The 24,076-nt window shown below is 48.0% G+C and overlaps 1 protein-coding gene across 1 annotated transcript in view; it reads left to right on the forward strand.

The window, feature by feature from the left end:
- Positions 1 to 1,149: 1,149 nt before the first annotated feature.
- Positions 1,150 to 24,076, forward strand: part of nampt2 (nicotinamide phosphoribosyltransferase 2) — a 69,593-nt gene continuing 46,666 nt past the window's right edge. The window contains exons 1-5 of the mRNA XM_038810563.1: positions 1,150 to 1,273; positions 6,838 to 6,973; positions 9,781 to 9,884; positions 10,975 to 11,103; positions 15,886 to 16,044. Of these exons, the coding sequence (XP_038666491.1) occupies positions 1,193 to 1,273; positions 6,838 to 6,973; positions 9,781 to 9,884; positions 10,975 to 11,103; positions 15,886 to 16,044 (609 nt within the window). The 5' untranslated portion in view covers positions 1,150 to 1,192. The remainder of the gene's footprint in view (positions 1,274 to 6,837; positions 6,974 to 9,780; positions 9,885 to 10,974; positions 11,104 to 15,885; positions 16,045 to 24,076) is intronic.

The following is a 24,076-nucleotide window of genomic DNA, read 5'->3' on the forward strand; positions in this document are numbered from 1 at the left end:
GAGTATCATTTTGATTGTCCCAGTGGAACTTTACTCTGCATATATATTTGTTTCTGTCAGCAGACATTTTGTAACCATCATTAAAACCAGTGGAACAGCAATCTCATGAGCTATTTTTGGTGTGGGAAACTGGGAGTTTCAGCCGGCTCCACTGCTAGCCCCTCACTGGTCCTGGAATCGGTGAGGGGCCGGCGCCGAACTTTTGGTCGTAAACCTCCCGCGAATTCTCGAGCCGGCACTAAGCCGCTGAAACGGAGAGTCCAGCCCCAGTTTTTGATCCTCTCCTCTACCCCTCAAACCCCCTCTGCAAAAATTGAATTATCCCTGATTTTGCCATCCCCTTCAGAGGGATGTACTTTTCTCAGTTTACATTTTCTGGTCTGATAGTTTGGGTAAAAAGGAATTTTTCAAAACCATTTCTTCACCTCCGGCTCAAAATCTGGTTCAATTGGGACATTCTAACCAAAAGGCCAATCAAGGCACCAAAAGGCAAACCAATAAGGATAGAGAAAAGCTGTTCCATGCCAACTCAGTTCACTGCAGGTTCCACCTCCAGCAGTCGATAATCCGGGATCACTCTTGGATTACTCTGGGATCACTCCTGGATTATTCTGGGAACAATCTGATTTCATTCCAGGAATACTCCAGGTTTCTCATCAGGAGTCTGGGAACACTTCTGGATTACTCCGCGATCATTCCTGGACTAAATGATTATTTTCGGATCACTCAGGGAAGACTCCCTAGGAGTCGGAAATCCTGGCACAATCTGGGTTCACTCCTGGATCATTCCAGAATGAGTCCAGGTTCCAACCCCGGGAGCCACCAATCCAGGATCACTTCTGGATTAGTTCAGGATTATGCCGAGATTACTCCAGCACCCCCCACCCCACCCACCGGCATTTGGGGATCCCTCTGTGATTACTCTTGAATTACTCTGGGATCACTCCAGGTTCCTCATCAGAAGTCGGAAATCTGGGATGAGTTCTGGATTAATCCAGGATAATTCCTAGATTACTCCACTCCCGAAGATCGGCAATCCGGGATGACTCCGGTGTAAATCCGGGATTGCGCTGGTTTCTGTCCCGTCTCCGCCGTGGGCTGTGACGCTGTGTCAGGGTTGACGTTAGATTTGGTCAGGCTCCGCTCCGAGCTGACACTCACTAGTCCGGGGCAGAGTTCAGTGCGTGGGGCTATGGCTGAAGCCGCCGCCGCCACTGCACCCGACGTTGCTTCATTCGACTTCAACATCTTGTTGGCCACCGATTCCTACAAGGTAGAGTGAAAGGCTGATGCTGCAGCCGGGGAGCCGGGCGTCAGCTGCTCATTGTCAGCCTCTTTGTTACCTGTGCCCTGCGGTGTTGGACTCAGTGGGGCTGACTGATCAACCTGCAGCCTTGCAACGAGCAATAGTCACACTTGATACATCCGCCACTGGCAGTGACTGCAACTGGAATAGAACAGCTGGGAAAAAACTCACTGTTTCTATTATACAAGTTCTACTTTTTATGCCTGCTAACTCTTTCAGTGTGAGCACACAACGTGTGCTGGATTTAAACACTTACTAATCCTGACTGACACTTTCTGAACCTTCACTAGGGTAGAGGATTAAGTGGAGAATCTGTTCCCCCAAATAGCCAGCCCTGTTTCTCTCCAGGTGAGCTGGATTGACAAGATGAAAAATAGTTGTGGTATATCCGTTGCCTTGAAGCATTTGTTGCTCCAACACAAAGGCCAGTGGGCAGGTGAATACTGTGTTCTGTGATCGTGTTCATGCAAGTATTGTCCAGAACTAAGGTGACTTAACCAGAATGACGATTTATTGATGTTCATGTGGTGAGGTAACAATCAGAATGCTACACAGACCAAGTTATCATAGACTCTCCTAGAACTACCCTCATGTGTGACTGTCCTGGTGTACGCTTTCCAACCTTCTGCCAATAGCTGGATGTTACAGGAGTGATGTCTGACACCACCTGCTGGGTGGGAGGTCACACTGCTGAGTACATGTAATATTCTCCACTGGCATAGCACCACATCCCCCTCCTTTGGAGATATTGATGTTTATGTACAAACATGATTAAAATCTTTACTTTTGGTTTGGTATAAACAACATGAACAAATTTAACTAGTGTGTCCATAGACATGATATGCCTGCTCAGTGTATGTCCCTTGCGCACAGCAAGGTGACATACACTGCCCCGGACTAGTGAGTGTCAGCTCGGAGCGGAGCCTGACCCTCCCTCATGAGCCGCCCCCCACGCCCCCCCCCCCCCGAGGATCCCGCTAGATGGCTGACAAGCCAGGTCCCGCCGTGGTGGACCATGTCCATTTCACGCCGGTGGGACTGGCCAGGAAACGATGGCCGCTCGGCCCATCGGGGCCCGGAGAATTGCTGGCGTAAATCCCGCCTGTAAACCGGCGGCAGAGACTACGGCATCGGAGCGGTGGGGTGGGACTCACGCCGCCCCCCCCCCCCCCCCCGGGGATTCTCTGACCCGGCGGGGGGGGGGGGGGGGGGGTCGGAGAATCCTGCCCATAGAGCTTAAACTGCTGTTTGAAACACGCCAGTTTTCGTCTACATTATCCAAGACTTGAAGCTGGTGGGGTGCTTGTAAACCCTCCACCTCGAACTTCAGTGTCGTTTGTTGCATTGAGTCGCCAATGGTCACAGTTCACCAGGTCGGTTCTTCAAACGATTTAACTTTGCCTTTTCCGATGTTACCCTAAAATCTTCAGCACTCCCAGTTGCATGTTGTTTTCTGTGATCTTCTCGTTGCAAGTTTTGTACAGAACTACATTGCATAGGCGACTTAACCAGAATGATGATTTATTGATGTACAAGTGGTAAGGTAACAATCAAAATGCAATGCAGACCAAGTTATCATAGAATTACATGAGACTCTCCTGGAACTACCCTTATGTGTGACTGTCGTAATGTACACCTTGCAGCCTTCTGCCGATAGCTGGATGTCGCATGACTGATGTCTGATGCCACCTGCTGGTGGGAGGTTGCACTGCTGAGTGCATGTAATATTATCCACAAATAGGAGAGTGGAACATTGCTCAAAATAATGGTTCAGAGTATAATCCTTTACAGTTTGTCAACTTGGAATCTATATACCCATTCTTGTTGTTCAGCAGGTTTTTTGAAACTCTGGGATGAAGGAAAAAATCTTTTTGCAGTTGTGAACAAGTGTTTGCGCACAAGTGCCAATGGGGTCCAGTTTCATTGCTCAACCTGCACAATTTTATATAAGTTTTTAAAAACTGTTTGTTAATGCTTAAGTAATAAAAGCAGCTCAGATTCACCGACTGTAAAGTACCCAGTGTTTATATAAAGAATTGTATCATTGCATGTCATTGCAGAAATCTCACCTTTTCACTCAAATAATATTGGTTTAAAGAAAATTACATTACTAACTGAATAATTGTATTTGAAAACTTGTTTTGCTTTCCTCTTTTTAAAAACTGTGGTTACCCTCTTCAAATTTAACCATCTTGTATTGAAATTTTGAAGCCAAATAATTTGTGCAAATTTGAGCACTGAGTTTTTGATTTATCCCAGAGCATCAAAGTTAAAAGGATTACTGTACACTGAAACGTTTATTTTGTAGCAAATTCTTCAACTATATCACGGTTCTTAAAGTCACATGGCCTGGAAATTGTGTTCTCTATTCTGCTTTACCTGGATGGCTTTGATACACAGTGTTGAACAAAGCTTTGTCAACAAACAAAACTATTAATTTATTTACACTGCGAACTAAGATTCGTTCACATTCCTAAAGTAGAAGATTGTTGTTTAAAACTATGCTATCTCTAACTTACAGAACTCTCAAGTATACAACTGCTCCCTTTCACAACTCTCTATCTAATCTTCTCACTCTTCTTATCCCAGAGTCACATGATATATATATATGACTGTCCAGTGGTTATCATAGAATTCATAGAATTTACAGTGCAGAAGGAGGCCATTCACCCATCGAGTCTACACCGGCTCTTGGAAAGAGCACCCTACCCAAGGTCAACACCTCCACCCTATCCCCATAACCCAGTAACCCCACCCAACACTAAGGGCAATTTTGGACACTAAGGGCAATTTATCATGGCCAATCCACCTAACCTGCACATCTTTGGACTGTGGGAGGAAACCGGAGCACCCAGAGGAAACCCACACACACACGGGGAGGATGTGCAGACTCCGCACAGACAGTGACCCAAGCCGGAATCGAACCTAGGACCCTGGAACTGTGAAGCAATTGTGCTATCCACAATGCTACCGTGCTGCCCTCTCGTGGTATGAATCATTACCATTAACTTGTTAAGCCTTTACATCCCAGCCAATATACATATCATGACACTGGAGAGCAGCTGTTTTGTTAGTGTAAATTACTGCCCACATATGCCTGATATGATAGCATAATTTCATTACTTTATTTTCCTGGAGAAACACGTTGCACAATAAATGCTGCAGCTGTATTTGCATGCAAAATGAGCGTGGCCATGCCAGTCCACACTCTAAAAATGAAAAAATAAACTGCAGTGGTAGTGTGAATCTACAGTCAGGGACCCCAACCTGACTGGAGGAGGTTGGAATAATGAAGAAAGTAGCAGCCTTCCTCCGAATTTCTTTGGGGTCGAGCTGGGCCTTAACGTTGAATTTAAGTATCACTTTTTACTGTTGTGAAGCAAAATCTCTTTGTCATATTGCTTCATTTGCAGTGTGAAGGTAACCTTCGAAGAAAGGTCATCTTCCCACATTGCAATTTTCACTGTTGATCGTACAAAGGAAAGCAGGTGACTGTTTAAAAACCTGTGCTACACTCCACCGATTTGGAAAACAGTGCAAATGTTACATAAAATCCGGAGAGCAGAGATTTTACTGTTAGCAATCAAGGATGTAATCTTGTAGTATTATTGCTTGAAAACATTTACAACCATCTGGACATTTTATTTCCGTGCCTTCTATTATTGCCATTTCTGCAGCTGCATTTTGTAGCACAACATATTGCAGTGGTATTTTTAATTCATTTTCAGGATATGGATTTTGCTGGAAATTTATTGCCCATTTCTAGTCGCTCCTGAGAAAGTGATGGTGGGCCTTGTTTTTTAAACTACATATGAACACACTCTCACAATGTTGTGAGTTAGGGACATCCAAGGGTTTGACCAACAATGTTGAAGGAATGACAATATTTGTCTAAGCTGTGATCATGTTTGACTGTCCAGAATAGCTTTTACTGTTAGAAATGATGCACTCTGCATCATTCTTCTGTAGCCTGGAACAGTATTCTTGCTCCTCCTAGCTACACAGAAAAAAATTAGAAATATGTTTTGGTGCTTTTTCTGCCTTTTCCTGTCTGTCCAGCAAAATTTCAATCGAGGTCAGCCAGCTGTGGTCCGGATTCGCTCATCTGCAAAACCCCCCCCACCCCCGACTTGAGGAAACAAAAAAGGCTAAACAGAATGGAGAGAATAAAGGTGTAAAAATATCAAATGAGCATCAAAGATGGAAATGAGGGTGTGTTTGAACAAATCAATGGCTACAGAAATCTCCCGATTTCATGATAATGAGTTGGGAAGTTGGGCAATTGAAAGTTTCGTTGTCGATGACTTGGTCATCATTCCACCTCTATTTGCATATTAGAAAGCTCTGATGTCTGAAACTAATAGTCAATCTTGCTGCCAGCGGAAGCCCCCTTTGAGAACGGCAGCGACTGGAATTGTTTCGTCATGTAGCAAATGGAATCACAATCTTGATTTTTACAGTTGTTAGGTTATACTAATGCCAGGGGCTGGATTCTCCGACTTCCAGACTAAGTGCTGACGCTGGCATGGGAACAGTGGCATTTTACGCCAGAAAAAATGGAACAACAGCTGCACCGATCCTCCATCCGGTGGGGGCTAGCAGCCGTGCATCGTAAAGGCCCTTTACCTGTAGATACGGCCGGAGAATGGCAGGGTCGATGGCCGCGCATGCGCACGCCGGTCGCCTTCGGTGGCCACATCGTGCAACATGGCGCCTGCTGCGCGTGGACCCAGCCTGCCAAAATAATGTCCCCCATAACCACCCTTGCCACCACCGTACCACCCCCCACCAGTCCCCCCCAGCCCTCGCCCAAGCACCCCCGGCCAGTAGCACCCCCCCCCCCGCCCCCCCCACTGACTGGAAACAGTCCGCTGCCGCCATGCAGGGTCCATGAAAAAATACACCCTAAGTGTTCCATGCCATCGGGAACTCAGCTCATCGAGGGGGGAGGATCGGGGAAGGGCCTGAGGTGATGTCCTGAGGCCGTCCCAAAGGTGTGTTTGAGGGGGCGGAGCATTGCAAAAGTGGCGCAGCCCCCAATTTTGGCGCAAATGGGGATTCTCCGGAACGATCATCGAACGTGATTTCGGCATCGCCGATCGGAGAATCCCGCCCCATGATTTTATATTAACATTGTGTCTGCCTGTTAAATGATTCCTTGCAGCTAGAGCTAGATAACAACAGTGGGATTGTACTTTGGTTAATGACAAGCACTGATATAATTGATCTTTCATAATTGTCTGTCTAACTGTGTAGTATGGCTCTTTCACACAAATACTTTTTTTTTAACATTCTCTTTCTCCACTCACACCTCTACGCTCTGTTGCTTTTTTCTTTTCCCCTCTTTCATGATCTGTTTCTCCTTTTCTCTCTGTCTTTCTCCTCTCTCCATCTTTGCACTCTTGACAACTTGATCTTTTAAAAGCCTGTGAAATGTGACAGCTGTCTTTCAAATGTTCACCATTGAGGTGGGTAAATTTTATTTTGAGACTTAAAACAATTGACATTAAAGATTTTTAATGTTTCCTCAGGTTACCCATTTCAAACAGTATCCACCGAACACCTGTAAAATCTACTCTTATTTTGAATGTCGTAAAGGAAAAGCTGATGACTTCAAAGAAATTGTGTTCTTTGGATTACAGTATATCCTGAAAAAATATCTGTCAGGTAAAATATTGTTGACCAGGGGTTTAAAACAAAAATCTATACTGTAAACCATTGAGTAGACAAGCCACAATTTAGTAGAAATTCTAATTTTATTTTGCATTTTTATATGCTGGCTGAGAGGTGGGATTCACTAGAACACATCCTTAACTAGGCCGAATTCAATGAAAGTTGGCCTAGAATTTTAGCTATGCTGCAGATTCCCTTAAGGCCCCATACTATAGCAGCAAGAGCTCTATTCAAACCTCTTCGCTGCCATGAAATGCTAAAGCAAAATACTGCAGATGTTGGAAATCTGAAATAAAAACAGAAATTGTTGGAAATGTAGCACCTGTAGGGAGAGAAACTGAGTTAATGTTTCACATTTCTGAGTTATGATGACAGATCACTGACCTGAAACGTTGGGCAGAATTTAATGTTCTTAAGGTGGATCCTACCTTCCAGTTGGAGAATGGAGGGGAAACCCATGTCCCCTCTGTGGGGAGGCCTAACTGACCAGTGCCAGGTGTACCTGAGGATATAGAACCCTGTTGGCAGAAATATCATCTCTCAAGCTGCGAGTCAATCAGAGGACGGCAGATCTCTATTTTTCAGCAGTCCCAGTGTGAGCTGAAGGCAGGGGGTAGTTTTTTGCATCCGTCCAGCCTTCCCTATGCCATGTTCCTCCATCAGGCACTATATCTCTTTAAAAGAGGGACACCCTTTCAACCACAACATAGAACACACAGTGCAGAAGGAGGCCATTCAGCCCATCGAGTCTGCACCGACCCACTTAAACCCCCACTTCCACCCTATCCCCGCAACCCAACAACCCATCACAACCTTTTTGGTTATGAAGGGCATTTTATCATGGCCAATCCACCTAACCTGCACGTCTTTGGACTGTGGGAGGAAACTGGAGCACCCGGAGGAAACCCACGCAGACACGGGGAGAACATGCAGACTCCGCACAGACAGTGACCCAGCGGGGAATCGAACCTAGGACTCTGGCGCTGTGAAGCCACAGTGCTAGCCACTTGTACTACCGTGCTGCCCATACCCCCAAGAAAGCCCAGGCAAAGTCTTTGAATGGCAGCATTCGGGAGGCACGGAATAGCTGTGCCATCCGCATTTAATCCCTGAGCTACTGATAGATCCTGGTGGGTTCAGAGATAATCAGTGTCAATTGACTCAATGATGAGCCTCAATCAACATTCCAGCACCAGCAGGCCAATTTCCTGCAATGGCCCGTTTACGCTTCCATCATAGTTGCGGGAGTTTCTGCTGCTGCAAGGAGTTGATTAAGTGGGCCTGGCTGCCACATTTTCTGCCATAATGGGCTGGATGAAATTCTGCCGACTAACTTACTGCCTGGCCTGCTGAATACTTCCAGCATTTTCTGTATTTTGTTTGTAAAATGTTGCATGCTGACAGTGTAAATTTTGTTTTCTGAATTTTTTTTCTCACCCTTATTCCTTCCATCTATTTGTTGTTCTCTTGTTCATCCTGTCTCCCCACTCCTCCACTATCGCTCCCCGTGTGTCCATGTGGTTCTCTCTTATTTTTAGGTGAGGGTCAGCAATTAACCTTTAAATCCAAACACTTGAGTTATTAATTGAAAGAATTACACCACAAGGTTTCATGTTTTAAACAAAAAAACTTTTACTCTACACGAGCTAAACAATGCAAGTATTTCTAACTTGAAACTGCATTTTATGGCAGCATGGTAATGCAGTGGTTAGCACTGCTGCCTCACGGCACTGAGCAGCCGGGTTCGATCCCGGCCCCGTGTCACTTTCCATATGGAGTTTGCACATTCTCCCCGTGTCTGTGTGGGTCTCACCCCCACAACCCAAAGGTGTGCAGGGCAGGTGGATTGGCCACGCTAAATTGCCCCTTAAATTGGAAAACAAATTGAAACTATATTTTGTAAACTCTCGTTCTTTAAGCCCGTAAATCACAACAGGACTCTTCGTGTTCTATTTTCATTTCCACCTAAGCGTTTCCCTATTCGTTACAGGATCTTAAGTGTTCCTCTTCTCCTGGGATCAAACCAAGGTGTGCCACAGCTTTCAGGAATTCACTGTGATTCTCCTCAGTGTTCCTGATATTCTTCAAGGTACAAGATTTCTTGGGGTCCTTATGCTAACATTTAGTTAAGTGACCTTCCAACTCTTCTGAAGTACCTCATGATTGTGGACACAGCAGCTCAAACATGGGCTTCACTGCCCTCTTGCTTAGTGACTCCAACTTCGATATCCTTGATTTCTGATAGCTCATTTAACTCTGGTCTACAACTTCACGCAAATTCTCTCTTTCTCCTTCTAAGATGCTCCCAAGCCTCAACAGCTTCTAAGCTCTTCTAGCTCTTGGCATAAAGTGCCAGTCTTGAGCAGACTAACATATTCTATGAGAAAACACACATGATTTCCAGGAATACTATGGCCATTACAGCTCAATCTCCATCTGTAATTACTACAAAATAGTTCTGAACACTTGGCAGGGTAAAGGATATGAATTGTTCTCCCTGGTTCCCGTCTTGCTATTAGTTTCACAGGAATGGAATGACTATGTTAAGCAGCAACATGACTAAAGTAGATTGCAGTTTACACTGTTCACTGTTTGACACTTAAGTAGAAGTTTTTATTTGGTCTTTTAATAATTGGTTGGTGAAAGAGGAGTGCAATTTTGATTTGTGCCCATTATGGCCAGGGGAGTACTATTAGTACCTAACTATTTCAGTTTGTCCTGGGACACAGATTCATTCAGTTATTCATTTGGGTCCTGCATTGACATATTACCATTTTGCCTCATTAATACATCCTATACAGGTTCAGTTGTGACAGAGGAAAAGATTGAACAAGCCAAACAAATCTATGATCTTCATTTCAAGCAGTCTGTTTTTCATGAGGAAGGATGGCGATACATTGTAAAGGTAAAAATCTATCCCTTCAGGGTGTTATTAGAATGTACAAGCAGTTCTATTTAGATCAATCCTATGAGTATATTCATGATGCGGAATGTTTTTCTTTACCATTTTTATTATGTATTAGTTTCACAGTTAAATTGCAAATACAGCTATGTCACTGTCAGTAATGTGATTCATGCTTGAATACCAATCCATAGACGCACACCTTGAACTTGAGTTGCCCTCGTTAAATAAGGCATTATTTTGGGGGGATTTAAATGATCTTTCTCAGCAGTAACTGCTGTGCTTTTATTCCCTATAATCCAGAACTTTTACTGAACTTTTTTCACTCTGTCAAAGTTGCATCTTAGGAACTCACAATTGAACTGCTCAATGTAATTGTGGGACGTGATTTGAAAACATAGTACCCACGGACTGGAGCACATTGACCCGTAGCAGCTTAATGGCCTACACAAATGCCCAGGTCAGGTGACACATTCCAGTGATTGCAAAAACATCTATTTGATTTCTGAAGTCTACAAAAAGCTCTGAAAACCTTTTTTTCGTTATTGTTAAGCAAAACTAATTTAAATGGACTTCTGAATCTTGCTTCAATCTACATCTGAAATTATAGGCTGCTGTTTGTTCCCACAATGCATTGTGCACCACCTGTTAAGATGGGTTTTTTTATGTCCTATTGAGTGAAATAGATCTTAGGCCTTTGTATTATTAGAAAATACAGTGAAGTATACTACAATAATAAAAGCAAAATACCGTGGTTGCTGGAGATCTCAAGTAGAAACAGAAAATTGGTAAAACCCAGCAGATCTGGCAATAGCTTGGGTTACTGTCGTTGCGTTCTTCCTGTGTCTGCATGGCTTCCATCCGGGTGCTCCGGTTTCCTCTCACAAGTCCAAAAAGACCTGCTTGTTAGGTGAATTGGATATTCTGAATTCTCCATCGGTATACCTGACCAGCCGCCGGAGTGTGGCGACTCGGGGATTTTCACAGTAACTTCATTGCAGTGTTAATGTAAGTCGACTTGTGACGCTAATAAAGTTCATTATCATTGTATAGTATGATCCATCTGAAAGTGCCTTGAAATCTTTTGTTTCAGAAACATAATGGACATTTACCAATTCGTATTAAAGCCATTCCCGAAGGAAGCATCATCCCTCGTGGTAATGTCCTTTTCACGGTGGAGAATACGGATCCCAACTGCTTTTGGTTGACAAACTACATTGAGGTTTGTTTTCATTGCTTATCGTTAAATCTTGATGCCTGATCTAAGAATTCCAACGATCAGGTCATCTGCATAATGTCAGCAGCTGCCAACATCAGGATTGGTCCAGCTGTTTTGCACCCCTCGCCCCACACTGGGGATGGCGCTTGGGGAAAATATGGTGGTAGACAAGCCCTTGGAGGCAGAGGCAACAAGTCAAGTTAGATATTTTAGTGAAAACTGGAAATCAGTATCACAAGTGGCAGAATCTACTTCTCTCCAGTGTTCCAGGTCATAAAATTGATAGGAATTACTTTTGTAGACCTAATTTCAGACTCTTTTAGGCATACTATATATTGGGAGCATGAGAGTCACGAATAGTAGGAATTTCAGTGACTAATGCTATCCATCTGCATTTTTGATGTCAGGTTGTAAGGGAGTGGATGCAAGTACTACTTGCTCCATTTGCCATCACCATTTCTCTGTACTATCCATTAAAAACTTTAAAAAAACATTTAGAGTACCCAATTATTTTTTTCCAATTAAGGGGCAATTTAGTGTGGCCAATCCACCTGCCCTGCACAATTTTGGGTTGTGGGGGTGAAACCCACGCAGACATGGGGAGAATGTACAAACACCACATGGACAGTATCCATTGAAAACCTTACGAACATTTAACAACATACAAACATGCAAATTAAGAACAGGAGTAGGCCACATAGCCCTTTGAACCTGCTGTGCCATTCAATAAGATCATGGCTGATCTGATTATAACCTCAACCCCACATTCCTGCCTACCCCCGATAGCCTTTCACCCCATTTCTTGTAAAGAATCTATCTGCTTTTGCCTTTTAAAAATATTCAAAGGTTCTGCTTCCACCACCCTTCAGGATCTGTCGGCCCTTAACCTACAATGTAGCATTTAGGGGGTACCCCAATGATGCGCTGGGGTATCTCTCTAGACAGTTGCCACGTAAGGGTTTACCCAGACATTGCCCAGAAGTGCTAACTTCCTCTGGACAATTGCGCTGGGCTGGGAACCATCCGACAGAAGCAATTTAAATGGTTCTGCCAGTTTTACCCTAATAGTTACTCTGAAAGAGTTAAAGGAAAGAAATCACTTCTAACCCCAGAATAACTATTAAAAATAACCAAGATCCAACCACGGACTGGACACCCCCAACCCCTCCCCATTCCCAGTCTCACCACGCAATTTTACAGAGATTGCCACTCTGAGGAAGTTACGGACCTATATGTTTCAATCAAGCAGAGAGCCAGTGCAGACTCAATGGACTGAATGGCCAGCTGCACTGTGACTATTCTTGTGGAGTTGCCCCTTACTCTACTAAACTCCACAAATTCAAGCCTGGCCCGTCCAATCTGTCCTCATAAGACATCCATCCAATCCAGGTGTTAGTCTAGTAAATCTAAACTGCTCCCAATGCAATTACAACTTTCCTTAATAATAATAATAATAATAATAATAATAATAATAATAATAATAACTTATTGTCATGAGTAGGCTTCAATGAAGTTACTGTGAAAATCCCCGAGTCGCCACATTCCGGCGCCTGTTCGGGGAGGCCGGTACGGGAATTGAACCCGCGCTGTTGGCATTGTTCTGCATTACAAGCCAACTATTTAGCCCACTGTGCTAAACCAGCCCCTTAACTAAAGAGACTAATATTGTAGGCAATACTCCAGATGTGGTCTCACCAATGTCCTATATAACTGAAGCACAACCTCCCTACTTTTGTATGAAATTACTCTTGCAATGAATGGTAACATTCTATAACTAGCTGTACATGCCCACTAACCTTTTATGATTCACGCCGACGGCACGCAGATCCCTCTGCATCTCAGAGCTCTGCAATCTCCCACCATTTCGATAATGTTTTTTGTTCCTGCCAAAGTGGGCAATTTTACACTTTACCACATCATTCTTCATTTGCCAGATCTTTGCCCGATCACTTAACCTATTTATATCCCTTAATAGCCGCTTTCTGTCCTCTTCAATCTGTCATCTTCACATATCTCACTATCCTACCTATCTTTGTGTTATCAGCATATTTAGCAACCATACGTTTGCTCCCTTCATTCAAGTCATTTATATAAATTGTACGAAATTGAGGCCCCAACACTGATCCCTGTGGCACACCACTTGTTACATCTTGCCAAGGAGAAAGATACCCATTTATGCCTGCTCTCTGTTTCCTGTTCGCCAGCCACTTTTCTCCCAATGTCAATCATGTGGAGCTTGTTCAAGGAACAGCTATTGCGTGTTCTTGATAAGTACGTACCAGTCAGGCAGGGAGGAAGGGGTAGAGCGAGGGAACCGTGGTTTACCAAAGAAGTGGAATCTCTTGTTAAGAGGAAGAAGGAGGCCTATGTGAAGATGAGGCGTGAAGTTTCAGTTGGGGCGCTTGATAGTTACAAGGAAGCGAGGAAGGATCTAAAGAGAGAGCTAAGACGAGCAAGGAGGGGACATGAGAAGTCTTTGGCAGGTAGGATCAAGGAAAGCCCAAAAGCTTTCTATAGGTATGTCAGGAATAAAAGAATGACTAGGGTAAGAGTAGGGCCAGTCAAGGACAGTGGTGGGAAGTTGTGTGTGGAGGCTGAGGAGATAAGCGAGATACTAAATGAATACTTTTCGTCAGTATTCACTCAGGAAAAAGATAATGTTGTGGAGGAGAATGCTGAGACCCAGGCTATTAGACTAGATGGCATTGAGGTGCGTAGGGAAGAAGTGTTGGCAATTCTGGACAAGGTGAAAATAGATAAGTCCCTGGGGCCTGATGGGATTTATCCTAGGATTCTCTGGGAAGCCAGGGAAGAGATTGCTGAGCCTTTGGCTTTGATTTTTAGGTCATCATTGGCTACAGGAATAGTGCCAGAGGACTGGAGGATAACAAATGTGGTCCCTTTGTTCAAGAAGGGGAGTAGAAATAACCCCGGTAACTATAGGCCGGTGAGCCTCACGTCTGTTGTGGGTAAAGTCTTGGAGAGGATTATAAGAGATACGATTTATAATCATCTAGATAGGAATAATATGATTAGGGATAGTCAGCATGGTTTTGTGAAGGGTAGGTCATGCCTCACAAACCTTATCGAGTTCTTTGAGAAGATGACTGAACAGGTAGACGAGGGTAGAGCAGTTGATGTGGTGTATATGGATTTCAGTAAAGCGTTTGATAAGGTTCCCCACGGTCGGCTATTGCAGAAAATACGGAGGCTGGGGATTGAGGGTGATTTAGAGATGTGGATCAGAAATTGGCTAGTTGAAAGAAGACAGAGGGTGGTGGTTGATGGCAAATGTTCAGAATGGAGTTCAGTTACGAGTGGCGTACCACAAGGATCTGTTCTGGAGCCGTTGCTGTTTGTCATTTTTATAAATGACCTAGAGGAGGGCACAGAAGGTTGGGTGAGTAAATTTGCAGACGACACTAAAGTCGGTGGAGTTGTAGACAGTGTGGAAGGATGTTGCAGGTTACAGAGGGACATAGATAAGCTGCAGAGTTGGGCTGAGAGGTGGCAAATGGAGTTTAATGTAGAGAAGTGTGAGGTGATTCACTTTGGAAAGAATAACAGGAATGCGGACTATTTGGCTAATGGTAAAATTCTTGGTAGTGTGGATGAGCAGAGGGGTCTCGGTGTCCATGTACATAGATCCCTGAAAGTTGCCACCCAGGTTGATAGGGTTGTGAAGAAGGCCTATGGTGTGTTGGCCTTTATTGGTAGAGGGATTGAGTTCCGGAGCCATGAGGTCATGTTGCAGCTGTACAAAACTCTGGTACGGCCACATTTGGAGTATTGCGTACAGTTCTGGTCGCCTCATTATAGGAAGGACGTGGAAGCTTTGGAACAGGTGCAGAGGAGATTTACCAGGATGTTGCCTGGTATGGAGGGAAAATCTTATGAGGAAAGGCTGATGGACTTGAGGTTGTTTTCGTTAGAGAGAAGAAGGTTAAGAGGTGACTTAATAGAGGCATACAAAATGATCAGAGGGTTAGATAGGGTGGACAGTGAGAGCCTTCTCCCGCGGATGGAGGTGGCTAGCACGAGGGGACATAGCCTTAAATTGAGGGGTAATAGATATAGGACAGAGGTCAGAGGTAGGTTTTTTACGCAAAGAGTGGTGAGGCCGTGGAATGCCCTACCTGCAACAGTAGTGAACTCGCCAACATTGAGGGCATTTAAAAGTTTATTGGATAAGCATATGGATGATAATGGCATAGTGTAGGTTAGATGGCCTTTAGTTTTTGACTTCCCATGTCGGTGCAACATCGTGGGCCTGTACTGCGCTGTATTGTTCTATGTCAATATGTTACACCTACAACATGAGCTTTTATTTTCTGCAATACCCTTTGATGTGGCACCTCATCAAATGCCTTCTGGAAATCTAAATGCAGTACATCCATCCATTGCCCTTTATCCACAGCACCTGTCATTACTTTAAAGAGCTTCAATAAATTGGTTAAACATGATCAAACAATACCATGTTGACTCGGCCGTGCTACAGTGCCTTTTCTAATAGCTTCTATGACAGATGTTAAGCTAACTGGCCTGCAGTTTCTTGCATACTGTCTCCCTCTCTTTTTGAATGTAGGAGCTACATTTGTTATTTTCCAATCTAATGGAATTTCCCAGAATCTCAGAAATGTTGGAAAATTAAAACCGGCACTGACCCTGAAACAAGTAACGAAGCTCTGCTTTGAGAATCTGTGATTAAAATGAGCTGAATAGACTGTATTCCATCTTTCCCTAGTAATAATCTAGCGATAATGAATCTATGCCTTCTCTCAACAGACCATTCTGGTACAGGCCTGGTATCCTATTACTGTTGCGACCATATCCAGGGAATTTAAGAAGATTCTAGCTCTGTTCTTACACAATACATCAGGCAGCCTGGACACTCTGGAATTCAGATTACATGACTTTGGTTACAGGGGAGTTTCTTCTCAGGAGGTACTATTATTTTACATTTCATTTCAACAGTGGTTGTGATTGGATTTTGTGCTTTATGATGTAATTTTGATTGGGGATGACCAATAAACCATTCTGATGCGTATGATTTAAAAAATATTTAGAGTACCCAATTATTTTTTCCAATTAAAGGGTAATTTAGTATGGCCAATCCACCTACCCTACACATCTTTGGGTTGTGGGGGGCGAAACCCACGCAGACATGAGGAGAATGTGCAAACTCCACATGGACAGTGACCCAGGGACGGGAGGAACCCGGGTCCTCAGCGCCGTAGGCTGAAGTGCTAACCACTGTGCCACGTGCCGCCCACTGATGCGTATGATGACAGCAAAAAAACCAAACATGAACTTGGGAGGTGTTTCCATTAAATGAGAAAAGTTTCCCGTACCAGCCTCCCCGGACAGGCGCCGGAATGTGGCGACTAGGGGCTTTTCACAGTAACTTCATTGAAGCCTACTCGTGACAATAAGCGATTTTCATTTCATTTCATTTCATTTTGGTAGGTTTTATTGGGATAATTTGTTCAAATTAGTTTGGGTGTGGGGGGTGGGGGTACCATTCAGGGGCGTGCCCTGTGTACATTAGGGGAAACCGCCATTCATTCCTCTCCATCTGCCTTCCAAGACCTGACCCTCCACTTGCATCTCCCTCCTCCCTGGATACTTCCCGTCGTAAAAGCCTGGAACTTACCGAGCTCCAGCAGCCTTCCTGTTCCTGCTCCTCCTCAAAGTCCCGGCAGCACCCGCTACGGAACTCTGGTGCTGCTGGGACTGATGGAGCTGCTGGCCAATCAGATTGATGGGCACTTATTAAGGGTGGGGGATTGCCTCCTACTTGGGGAGGAGGAATTAGGCAGGTATGGGGAGAAGAATTCCACTCTCACCATTTTTAACCCACCAGCTGCCGGGCTGCCTTCGGCTGATGGCCAACATATGTTTGCCCCGTAAAATTTAGCCCCATGTTTTTGTATGCAAGGGAATTTGTACTGCTACCCAAATGTGTTAGACTGTTGTCATGTGAGAGTACCTTTAAGAAATGGGTATTTAAGAAATGTACTTTTAAGAAATGGGTGTTTATCAGTGATGTCAGAGAGTGGGTGGAGCTGGGCTGTCTGTCAGCGTTTTACTTTCATTTTAGGCTGTTTGCTGCAGGGTGTGTTTTAGTTTCGTTTTCAGTGTTGGAGCTGAAGTCAGACAAAGCTGCTGTACTGCTGTTCTCTCTGCCAGGAAAAGACTATCTCTTGTTCATTTGTTGAATTCAGAATTATACATGTTTTCAGTAGTGACTTTAACCTGATGTGCTTCTGTTAAAGGTTATGTTTTTTGTAAGTCTTCTGGATGTTGTTTGGGAAGCTATTAAGGATTACTTAGTGTTGTATTCTTTGGGGGTTGTATTTGAATTGATGGTGCTAAGATGTTCACTGTTTGTTTTAAAAAGGTTAACTTGAGTTCATAGAATAAACATTGTTTTGCTTTAAAAAATACTTTTCCATTTCTGCTGTACCACACCTGTAGAGTGGGCCATGTGCTCCCCATACCACAATCTATTAAAAGTTGTGGGTCAGGTGAACTCCATGATACACTTTGGGGTTCTCTAAACCCTGGCCCATAACACTGTAATTGCATTAATAACTTCTTCTGTATTGACATGAATCAAAGGATTTCATTCTGCAATGTTGAAATTTAGTTTATAACATAGATCATTCCAATGAAAATGACAATGTAGTATGCTTACATATTTGTGTGATTTTCCTTGATTTGTATCCAATGCATTGGAGAAACAAGACGCACAGTATATTAAAAAAATTGGATTTTTGGAACTAATCAACCTGGGGCAGGAATCTCCCATAATCGGCGCGATCGCCAGAACCCGGCGCCAGAAACGGTGTGGATCACTCGGGCGTCGGGCCCCCCCAAACGGCACAAATTCTCCGGCCCTGAATGGGCTAGTAGCGGCGTGACGGCATTCGCGACGGCGTCACCCGTCGCGGACGCGCAGCGTCACAGCACTAAAGATGACCCCCCTCCCCTGGAGACTCGACAAGGTGGCCACCCACCGCGCATCTCCGAGGTTCCAGGAGCGCGACATCGAGGCGCTCCTGAACACAGTAGAGCAGAGGGGGGAGGCCTTGTACGTCGGACACGGCCGCAGGGCTGCCCCACGCCTCAGCCGGTGCCTGTGGAGGGAGATGGCAGAGGCCGTCAGCACTGTTGCTGTGACACCAAGGACAGGCGCCCAGTGCCACAAGAAGGGAATGACCTTGTCAGAGCTGCCAGGGTGAGTAGCCCTCCCCCACTGATGTGCCAGCACCCCTTCAGGTGCAACTAACCTTAATCCTAATGAGCTGCGTACCTATGCCAATATACGCACAACCGCTGGCCTGCATGTATATCCCTGCCTAACACTGTTGCCCTTTATCCCTGCCACCCACCCGCCCGCCCCCCACAGGAGAAGCGCGCACACAACAACAGGGAGCGTGAGAGGACCGGCGGGGACCCAGCTGATGAGAGACCACTCACCGTTCATGAGGAGAGGGCCCTGGAACTGGCAGGCGGAGCGAGGGAGGTTGCTGATGTAGAGGTCGAGGGCGCAACACCAAGTGAGCCCCCACGGCCCGTCCCCCTCCCCCATATCCCCCCTCCCCATATCCCCCATATCTCCATATCTCCCCTCCTTCATATCCCCCCTCCCATATCCCCCTCCCCCATATCCCCCCTCCCATATCCCCCTCCCCCATATCCCCCCTCCCCATATCCCCCATATCTCCATATCTCCCCTCCTTCATATCCCCCCTCCCCATATCCCCCTCCCCCATATCCCCCCTCCCCATATCCCCTGATCACCACCCGCATGTCTAACCATGCTGCTGTATTGTGTATTGCAGGACCAAACGTCGAGGCACCCGTCCCCGCGGATGCCGACCGCCCCCAGGATGCCCCAGGGCGGCCACGAGACAGGGAGAGACCCGGCCTCTTGGACAGGCGACACACACACGATGCCCCAGGGCGGCCATGAGACAGGGACAGGCCCGGAGCAACACAGAGACGACGCCCCCGCATCGTGCGAGTGCGGCGATACAGGTGTGCGACACCCAGCGACGAGGGGGGCAGCCACAGGCCCCCGTCGCAGCTGAGCCAGGACACCCCTACCCAGGACAGCCCTTCCCAGGAGACCCATACCCAGGACAGCCCTACCCAGGAGACCCCTACCCAGGACACCCCAACACAGGACACCCCTACCCAGGACAGCCCTACCCAGGACAGCCCTACCCAAGACAGCCCTTCCCAGGACAACACTACCCAGGACAGCCCTACCCAGGACACCCCTACCCAGGACAGCCCTACCCAGGACTGCCCTTCCCAGGACACCACTACCCAGGACAGCCCTACCCAGGACACCCCTACACAGGACAGCCCTACCCAGGACAGCCCTTCCCAGGACACCACTACCCAGGACAGCCCTACCCAGGACACCACTACCCAGGACACCACTACCCAGGACGCCACTACCCAGGACAGCCCTACCCAGGACAGCCCTACCCAGGACAGCCCTACCCAGAACACCTCTACCCAGGACAGCCCTACCCAGGACACCCCTACCCAGGAGACCCCTACCCAGGGCAGCCCTACCCAGGACAGCCCTACCCAGGACAGCCCTACCCAGGACAGCCTTACCCAGGACAGCCCTACCCAGGACAGCCCTACCCAGGACAGCCCTACCCAGGACAGCCCTACCCAGGACACCCCTACCCAGGACAGCCCTACCCAGGACAGCCCTACCCAGGACACCCCTACCCAGGACAGCCTTACCCAGGACAGCCCTACCCAGGAGACCCCTACCCAGGACACCATTACCCTGGACACCCCTACCCAGGACAGCCCTACCCAGGAGACCCCTACCCAGGGCAGCCCTACCCAGGACAGCCCTACCCAGGACAGCCCTACCCAGGGCAGCCCTACCCAGGACAGCCCTACCCAGGACAGCCTTACCCAGGAGAGCCCTACCCAGGAGACCCCTACCCAGGACACCATTACCCTGGACACCCCTACCCAGGACAGCCCTACCCAGGACACCCCTACCCTGGACACCCCTACCCAGGACAGCCCTACCCAGGACAGCCCTACCCAGGACACCATTACCCTGGACACCCTACCCAGGACAGCCCTACCCAGGACACCCCTACCCAGGACAGCCCTACCCAGGACAGCCCTGCCCAGGACAGCCCGACCCAGAACAGCCCTACCCTGGACACCCCTACCCAGGACAGCCCTACCCAGGACAGCCCTACCCAGGACAGCCCTACCCAGGACACCCCTACCCAGGACAGCCCTACCCAGAACAGCCCTACCCAGGACACCCCTACCCAGGACAGCCCTACCCAGGACATCCCTACCCAGGACACCGCTACCCAGGACACCATTACCCAGGACACCCCTACCCAGGACAGCCCTATCCTGGACACCCCTACCCAGGACACCATTACCCAGGACACCATTACCCAGGACACCCCTACCCAGGACACCATTACCCAGGACAGCCCTATCCAGAACAGCCCTACCCAGGACAGCCCTACCCAGAACAGCCCTACCCAGGACACCCCTACCCAGGACAGCTCTACCCAGGACACCCCTACCCAGGACACCCCTACCTAGGACAGCCCTACCCAGGACACCCCTACCCAGGACACCCCTACCCAGGACAGCCCTACCCAGGACAGCCCTTCCCAGGACAGCCCTACCCAGGACACCATTACCCAGGACACCCCTACCCAGGACAGCCCTACCCAGGACAGCCCTTCCCAGGACAGCCCTACCCAGGACAGCCCTACCCAGTACACCCCTACCCAGGACAGCCCTACCCAGGACAAACCTACCCAGGACACCCCTACCCAGGACACCATTACCCAGGACACCCCTACCCAGGACAGCCCTACCCAGGACAGCCCTATCCTGGACACCCCTACCCAGGACACCATTACCCAGGACACCCCTACCCAGAACACCCCTACCCAGGACACCATTACCCAGGACACCCCTATCCAGAACACCCCTACCCAGGACGCCATTACCCAGGACACCATTACCCAGGACACCATTACCCAGGACACCCCTACCCAGGACACCATTACCCAGGACACCCCTACCCAGAACAGCCCCACCCAGGACAGCCCTATCCTGGACACCCCTACCCAGGACACCCCTACCCAGGACACCCCTACCCAGGACACCCCTACCCAGGACACCACTACCCAGGACACCATTACCCAGGACACCCCTACCCAGAACAGCCCTTCCCAGGACACCATTACCCAGGACACCATTACCCAGGACACCATTACCCAGGACACCATTACCCAGGACACCACTACCCAGGACAGCCCTACCCGGGACACTGACACACATGACACCGACACATAGGACACTGAAACATAGTGGACAGATGGACAGGAACCGCCATCCCAGGGGACCATGGATTCTGGGTTGGACGATGATCATGACACAACGCCACTGCTATCTCCAACACCCTCCACCATCGCAGAGACACTCACCTCGGTTGGGCACTTTAACGATGAGGCTTCTAGTACTCTGTCTGGTGCGCACAACACAGCCGTACCGGTACAGCAGGTGGAGGTAGGAGCAGCCGAGGGGCCGGGCCATCGGGGGGCAGGCCGGACCCAGCAACCATCTGCCGCCCAGACGGGTCCCGGGTTCCTGGAGTTACCACACCCACCCATAGACCCAATACAGTCACCCATAGATACGAACCAGGAACACGGAACCAGCGATTCTGCGACCCGGCGGGGGTTCGGAGAATCCTGCCCCTGATTTTTCTTCTATTTTCAAATCACTGAAGAACAACCGGATAAAGGCCTTCACAGAAATGCACCTTGTTATAGACAGGACGGGGGTTAATTTAAACAGTGCTAATTTCTCCCCCCACCAGCCATCTGTAAACATAAAGTTGTTTTGATTTCTTTTCCTCTTGGTGCAATCGGATTTTCTATTAATAAGCTCGCAGTAAACTCTAGATAGGCTGAACTCAAAGGGTCAGTTTATTTGCATTAACATGGTAAGAGGGTCGCAATGTCACCTTCATACTCAAAGTAAAGGGAGGGATAGAGAATAGAAGGATTTACAGTGTTGAGTCCACAGCAAAAGTAAATATTGGGTCACGTGGGTTCCAGAATCAAAGTCCAATGAGTATTCATCATGGAGGTTGTGAGCTGAAAAAACAGTATTGCCGAATTCACTTTTTTGGTGGTGTTGACTTTACACAATGGGATAGGCATGTAGAGATGGATCAGTCTTGGAAGCCTGTAGCGGTGCTGGTTGGACTCTTCCCTGTGTGGGAACACATCCACTACGCTTATCTGCCGGTGGATGGACTGAACCAGGAGCGAAGCGGTCAAAAATCGGCTTTGGAGCAGAGAAAGGTGCGAGGCAGGAAAAACAAGATGGCGGTGGGCGGGAAACCTGCAGCGTGGCAGCAGTGGACGCAGGAGCAGCAGGAGCTGCTTCAGCGCTGCTTCAGAGAGCTGAAGGCTGAGATCCTGGAACCGTTTAAGGCCTCGCTGGACAAGCTCATGGCGACTCAGACGGCTCAGGGTGTAGAGATCCAAGAGCTACGGCACGAGGCACTCCACAAGAAGTGGCTGGCGAGGATGGAGGAGATGGAGAACCGCTCCCGTCGGAAGAACCTGTGGATTCTGGGCCTCCCGGAGGGGCTGGAAGGTTCGGATTTTGGGGGCCTATGTGGATGTGATGCTGAACTCGTTAATGGGAGCGGGGTCGTTCCAGGGACCCTTGAAGCTGGAGGATGGCCATCGAGTGCTGTTGAGGAAGCCCAGGGCGAACGAGCCTCCTAGGGCGGTGCTGGTCCATTTTCACCGCTTCGTTAACCGTGAGTGTGTGCTGAGATGGGTGAAGAAAGAAAGGAGCAGCAAGTGGGAGAATGCAGAGATCAGGATCTATCAGGACTGAGGACTGGGGGGCTGGGAAATGATGTACATAGTCCGGAGGCTTTGTCCTCCTTGGTATCCTTTTGTTTTTATTGGTTGTGTTTGATGATGCCTTTTTGCTTTTCTGATTTTTTGCTTTTTGGGACTGTTACTTATTTATTTGGCTGCTTTTTCGTTTTTTCATTGGTGGAGGGTTGGGGAGCTGGGTCATGTGGCCATCTTTTTCCCGCGTGTTGGGTCGGGGGGCGGGGTTTGGGATGGAAGCGCGGGTTTTCTTCACACGCTGGTGGAGCAGTGGGCGGGGCCGGCACTGGGAGGGGGGAATGGTGGTTGTGTTGCATCAGGGGGGGGGGGGGGGGGGGGGGTGTCGTTGGGATGGTGGGAGCAGCCGGGGTCAGCAGGAGTCGGCTGACTTACGGAAGGACGATGGAAGGGGTTAAGCAGCTGGGGGGGAGGGGGGGGGTACCGGGTTGCTGCTGCAGGGGCCGAAGGGGAACTGCTGGTGATGGGGGAGGTTGGGAGGAGGGTGTGCCACCGTGGGGAACGGGCCTGGGGGGTCCTGCGGGCACTTGGTGAGCCAAGGGAGAGCTTTGGCTGACCGGCGCAGAGGGAGGGGGAAGACCCCCCAGATTTGTCTGGTCACATGGAATGTGAGGGGGCTGAATGGACTGGTGAAGCGGTCCCGGGTCTTGGCGCATTTGAAAGGTGCTGGGAGCAGACGTGGCTATGCTCCAGGAGACGCACCTTAAGGTGGCGGATCAGGTGAGGCTGAGAAGAGGCTGGGTTGGACAGGTGTGTCACTCAGGGAGAGATGTGAAGAATCGAGGGGTGGTGATTTTAGTTGGTAAGAGCTTGTCGTTCGTTGCGTCGAGTGTGGTGGTGGATAGCTGTGGTACATACGTAATGGTGAGTGGTAGGCTTCAAGGGGAGCGGGTGGTTCTGGTTAATGTGTACGCCCCCAACTGGGACGATGCAGGTTTCATGCGGCAAATGTTGAGCGAGATCCCGGACCTGGAGACGGGGGGCTTGATCTTGGGAGGGGATTTTAATACTGT

This window comes from Scyliorhinus canicula, chromosome 11 (genome assembly GCF_902713615.1).
Source record: "Scyliorhinus canicula chromosome 11, sScyCan1.1, whole genome shotgun sequence".
Lineage (NCBI taxonomy): Eukaryota > Metazoa > Chordata > Chondrichthyes > Carcharhiniformes > Scyliorhinidae > Scyliorhinus > Scyliorhinus canicula.